This window comes from Microtus pennsylvanicus, chromosome 12 (assembly GCF_037038515.1).
Source record: "Microtus pennsylvanicus isolate mMicPen1 chromosome 12, mMicPen1.hap1, whole genome shotgun sequence".
Lineage (NCBI taxonomy): Eukaryota > Metazoa > Chordata > Mammalia > Rodentia > Cricetidae > Microtus > Microtus pennsylvanicus.
The window spans coordinates 27867268-27873267 of NC_134590.1; the positions used below are offsets into that span (position 1 = coordinate 27867268).

The window sequence follows — 6000 nt, forward strand, 5'->3', positions numbered from 1 at the left end:
CAGTTTAAGTTAACACTGCGCATTTATCACTTTATTAAATATCTGCTGTGTGCAAGGACTATAAAATAGTCAAAGACTACACAATACAGTTTCACTTCTCCCTATGCCCATGAAATCCTATATGATAAGATCATAATTCCTTCAGTGCTCAGTTAGCACACACGCTTCCTCCTGCTCTGCTGTTCCACACCTTATCAAATACGTCTTTCATTCTATTGAAAACAAAATTTCAAGAGTAAAAATATTATCTTCATGGAAGACTACCCTCTAGTTTGCAGTAATAAGGAACTCTAGGGCCAATTTTGATGAATTCTAAAACTAATCACTTTTAGAAGGAGAATTTGACCTGTCGTTTTACAACAAAAATTGTGTCATTTAACAAGAAGACATTCACATTGCCATGAGACTCAACTAACTAAAAATAATACTTCCAGAACTGTTTCTTAACAGTAGGCTTTAACCATTTTACAAAGTAAAATGCTTAGATTTTGACAAATTCAATGCTTTTTTCATTGTCATGCCTATCTCCCCTAAGCTTCACTCCTCTAATACTCCTTAGAGACAATTTAGAACAACATGCCTAAATTAGGCAAATTAGGAAAGAAACTGAAAACATCAGCATTTCCTGTCCTAACACAGGACAAGATAAATATTCTACTACAATTCTTAATCTAATGATTTGCATAAATAAACTCTAGAGAGCCAGAAACAAGTTTTGTTCACTTGTTTGCACGCGCATGGGGAACCGGACCCTCAGCGTGCTTTTCATTTCACAGGGCGGTACACTGTGCTCAGCTAAGACCTGGCCACTTGCAGGACAGCGCTGGAATCAGTGTAATGCAATGCTCAAGGACAGGAGCCTCAGCAATGAACCAGGCACAAGGAAAATGGGCAAATTCAACAGTAGGGACCTAGGCAGGTTAGTGCAAGGATGTACCGAGCTGCCTCCCAGCTTTACCTAAACCCCTTCCTCCGTTAGACATAATCCTTTAGAACTTTCAACTCCTTATCACAATTAAAACATAATTCTAAATAATGCTAAAATTATAATATTTTTCTGAAAAAGTAAAAATTTAAAGACAAATGCCCTTCCATAGGATGAGACACACAAAGCTCTTCAAATGAAATTAACAACACATATAGGCAATAGTACTCGAAGAAGGCAGAACTGAATAAACTCCAATGAACTTTCACGCTGTGTCCCAGAGAATTCAAGAAAGTTCAACGAGAAAGTGAAGTTCGAAGAAGGAGAGGTGGCTCAGTGTTTCCCAGGGCCTAGGTTTGAGTCCCAACACCCACATGGCAGCTCACAACCATCTGAACGGCAGCCCCAGGGGAACCAACATCTTTTATCTTCCACCAGACATAAACATGGTACATGGACATACATGCATGGAAAACACCAATACACACAAAATTAAAAAACAAACAAACACCGATCAAAGTGAACTTAGAATTGTAGTTAAATAATAAAACCGATATAAAGATTAGCCCATAAAAATGTGTATTTGATTATACTTCTACCCTGTAATCAGCTTCTTGACACTTAATGAATATGCAAAAAAAAATTTTTTGGAGGGGGGTTCGAGACAGGGGTTTGCTGTGTAGCTCTGGCTGTCCTGCAACTTTTAGGTTGGCCTCTAACTCACAGAGATCCACCTGCACTGCCACCCGAGTGCTGGGATTAAAGGTCTAAGCCACTACCACCAGGCCATTTAATTATTTTTAAAAACTATACATCCCTACCAATGTTTTAAGAAAGCAAATTTAATACAAAACTCCAAACATATATGATTTAGTGTCAGATAACACAGCAAAGCGTGGAGGAAAAGGGCTTATATGGAAGAACACTGCTTATCCTGGCTCTGCTGGCGCCATTTCTACTTTCGCTCCTTGTTTCCGTGCAGCTGCCTTGTGGGCTTTAGCTCTTTTTATTTTTTGGATGCAAAAGAATAGATTTCTGACAATGTTCATTTTGGAGACTTCGTTAAGACATAACTCACATCCGCTCATTTAAAGACTACACTTACAGGGGTGTATTTTGTTCAGTGTAACCTTTATGTTATCAAATCCTAGAATGTGTTACACAGACTCCTAAAAGAAATCTGTTTCACCAGTCACCCCATTTTCTCCTATCCCACAATGCCGATCTTTCTGTCTCTATGGATTTGCTTGCTCTGGATACTTTATATACTGAATCATACATGTCCTTTGAAGCTGCTTCTTTCCTATAACACATTCTTAATGTGTTCACCCATGTTGTAGCAAGTCAGCACTTTATTTCCTTCCACCATGAAATATCCTCATAAGAGTACTTTGCATAGAATCTCTAATTTGTATGTTGGTGGAAAGGTGTGTTACTTCCATTTTCCTGACTAGCTATGATAATGCTAAGAACACTGATGTTCAAGTTCTCACGTTCACGCATGTTTTCACTTCTCTAAGTTAAAGTGAGCAGAACTGCTGAATTGTGATAACGGTTTAGCCCTGTGGAGGCTAGAGGGCACACCACTGTACAGTAGCGTCAGCAATATTTAACTGGTCTGGTTTCTCCACACCCTTACTGTCCCTGTTCTACCTTTTGGATTATCCTGCTAGGTAGGAAGTATTATTCCCTCCACTTCGAAAATAAAAATATTCTTTGTGTGTGTGACCCATGTGTGTATGAGTTTGAGATTGCACCTGTGCATGCCATGTGGCGGCCCAAAATCATCAATTTGTTTCTCTTCTGTTTTGAGAGTCTCTCATTGAACCTGGTGCTCACCAGTATAGAGAGGATGGACAGTGAGGATTGGAGATTCTGTTATATAAATCTCTCCTAGGGCAGACTCATTTGTGTTCACAAGCTTATGACGCATGCATTTCACCAACTGAGACACTTCTCCAGCCCTTGATTGCTCTGTTTAAAACACTCCTTCCCAGCCTGGAGAGATGGCTCAGCCCTTAAGAGAACTGGCTGTTCTTCCCAGAGGACCTAGGTTCAATTCCCAGCACCCACGCATGGCAGCTCATAACTGTCTCTAACTCCAGTTCCAGGGTACCTGACACACTCATGCAGGCAAAACACCAAATGCACATTAATTAAAGACAGAAAAAAAAATCCTCCCCTCATTATTCCAGACAGTTCTCTGATCAAAAAGTAAAGCCAATTTAGACATGTACTTATATGCATGAGTTATACTGAATTTTTGTGTGAATGTTTGGTTCCCTAGACACACTCCATAAAATACAAAGTTTTATATAACAAAAGAAATCAACTTATATTTTAAAAACCATCTATTCTGTCCATGGTATAGAAGAAAGCATGATTCCCTTCCAAAATTAGTTCCATTATGAATTTAAAAAAAATAAAAAGAACTAAAATTACAGCCAAGCCACGCATAGTGACTTAAATCCTAACACTCAGGAGGCAATTAGGCATACTACATCTATGGGTTCAAGGCCAGCCTTGTCTGCAAACAGCTTTGTCTACAAAGGGATTTCTGGGCCACACAGTAAGGGCCATCTCATAAAAAAGAAATTACACCAAAAGCAAAAGATAAAACAAGTAATAAATTATCAAAGCAATAATTTTCAGCTACTATTTTTTTCTCAGTAATTCAGCAGCATTCAGTCAGGAGTGGTGGCGCACGCTTTTAATACCAGCACTCAAGAGGCAGAGGCAGACAGATCTCCAAGGTCAAGGCCAGCCTGGTCTACAAATCAAGTTCCAAAGTCAGGGCTACACAGACTACACAGATAAACCTTGTCTGGGGGCGGAAAAACCAAAACAATCAAATACCCAAAGACCAACTATATTATATACTCCACTACTAAGTTCAGTAGTTACTCAATGGTGGAAAGGTGACAAATGCCTAACTCCAAAAACTGTCTTATAAGCTACTAGACACCAACACAGAATTAATTGGTCCTGAAATAGAAAGAGTCCTCCAAACTTTGGTCAAAATGTAATTAAGCCAAAAACGATAACAAAACAGTTGACAACTTGCTAGAATCACAGTCTACATAAAACATCAACAGGAAAGTTCACCAACCTGGCATTTTCTTCTTCTGGCCTTTCAACTTCATTTTCATCTACCAAATAAAATAATAAAATAAAGTAAATGAAGAAATCAGGCTAAAAGCAACAAGTATTATAAAAATCTGAAGGGAACAAGCACTAACCTAGATCCTTTGTCAAATCACTGTGCACATGCACGTCCCAGGGGCCTACAAGCATAGCCAAAGTTAGATCACTTTATAGACAACATACACCCATTATGGAAGAAAAAAAAAAGCAAGACTTCACTGTTATATAAGCTTAATTAAAGAGGTAATGAGGATTTACACATTTGGTAGGAGAAACCCCATACATGTCACATGTCAAGGGTAATACTGATGCTGACTCTTTGCATTAAAGAAACAGCCAATTTCCCAAGTTTATCAAAGTTACATCACTAAAAGGTTGCCTAGATTCCAACGTGCACCTTTATTATAATATTCTAGCACAGTCAAGAACTTATGGTCTAGGCAAGAACAAAATACTTTCAAATCTGGTCTAACAAACAAGGGGGATTACGACTTAAAGCCAGACACAGAACATGTCCCCGACAAAAGCAAAGTACATGATGCATTCAAGTTAGGCACACAGAAATGCATGACTGAAAACAAGCCTACGGGAAGAGTCATGGGGTACAACTATGACGTGGACTATAGAACAATCTCTTTTTTTAAAAAAAAAAAAGTGAAAAGCTTCACCTTAATACAGGAGACAATTCAGGGTTCTCTTTATGGACCATAGTGTATTCCATCTGCCTCTCTTAATTAATATTTTTAAAGCACGACTTTCAGACAAGGAGGTACCCTTGCAGGTGCATTCCATACAAACTGACCATCAAGAAACAAGACGTTAGTTTTATATCATTAACTTTATTTAGTTATAATTACAGAATGACTGCTTCTGAAAGAAAGGGACGAGAAAGGGCACCCAACAACCACCGAGCAAGAGAAACCCCGAAGCAGCTCAGGATCGACAGAAAGGGCATGAATAGAGAGAGCGCAGAAGCAAGGAGGCCGGGACGGTGGGGAGGAGGGCGAAGCGGGGCTGCCCGGCCTCCTTGGCCCGCGTCCACCGCGCGGTGAGAGGCTGCGGGTCCGGGCGAGGGCCGGGAGGAGCAGGCCGCGCTCGGCCTAACTCAGGCCGGCCAGGGCTAGGACGAGAGGCCCCGGACGCCCGGACCTGCGACGCCGGGAGGAAGGCCAGAGAGAACCCGGGAGACAGACAGGAAGTTCCGTACCGCCATACAGCCACTCTTCCTCCTCATCCCCTCCGGTCCCGCTGCTCAACTCCACCAGGCGCTCCACCTCGCCGGCCGACATGGCCGCCCCACGCACAAGTTAAAGGAGGCGATCAACAGCCCCTTTCAACCCCTTCCCCAGCCTCGCCGTCCCGGGGCGCGAGAAGGGGAGCGAACCCTCCGGCAAGCGAACGAAGAGAGCGCGAGCCCCAAATCCAAGGCCGGCCTCGGTGGAGGCAGCCACCACCACGAAGAGCCAGGCGCAGGGCCGCCCGCGCACGCGCAGCAGCACCCAAGCCGCGCGGCGTCTCTAGGTGGCTTCTCTTCCGCAGCAGCCGGCACCTGAGCCCCATTGCGCGTGCGCATCGCGCTTGGCTCCTCCCCGCCCCCATCCATAGTATTCCGGCTTTGCTTTTCAGAGTGGCATTTGCTCTGGCTTCTGGTGTTCTTTGAAGTTCCCTTCCCACCATCCCACTCCCCCTTCCAATCCTCAGTTTTCCATTGTTCTTTTCTGTCCTTAATGCTTTCTTCCTCCACCATGTGTTTATTTTAAAATCCTGAAAGCCACCATCCCTTACGTGTTTACTTGATACACAGCTCATACTAGTCTGCGGGTTTCTCATTTAATCTTTCTTCGGAATTTTAACAAGCTACAAAAGAAAATTCAAAGTATATAAAGAATGAGTTCTCATTGTTTAAAAAGCATTAGAACTGGGCATAGTGG

The 6000-nt window shown here is 42.2% G+C and overlaps 1 protein-coding gene across 23 annotated transcripts in view; it reads right to left on the minus strand.

Annotated features, from left to right (window-relative positions):
- The window catches only part of Fip1l1 (factor interacting with PAPOLA and CPSF1), a 62706-nt gene extending 57105 nt beyond the window's left edge, over nt 1-5601 (minus strand). For 11 of the 23 annotated variants that reach the window (XM_075943028.1, XM_075943027.1, XM_075943021.1 and 8 more), the window contains exons 1-2: nt 5277-5507; nt 4035-4074 (exon numbers count right to left, since the gene is read on the minus strand). In XM_075943028.1, the coding sequence (XP_075799143.1) occupies nt 4035-4074; nt 5277-5358 (122 nt within the window). In that variant the 5' untranslated portion in view covers nt 5359-5507. Of the gene's footprint in view, nt 1-4034; nt 4075-4164; nt 4210-5276 lie in introns of all 23 variants that reach the window. The other 12 variants (XM_075943026.1, XM_075943018.1, XM_075943013.1 and 9 more) reach the window with 9 other exon arrangements.
- Nucleotides 5602-6000: the final 399 nt, after the last annotated feature.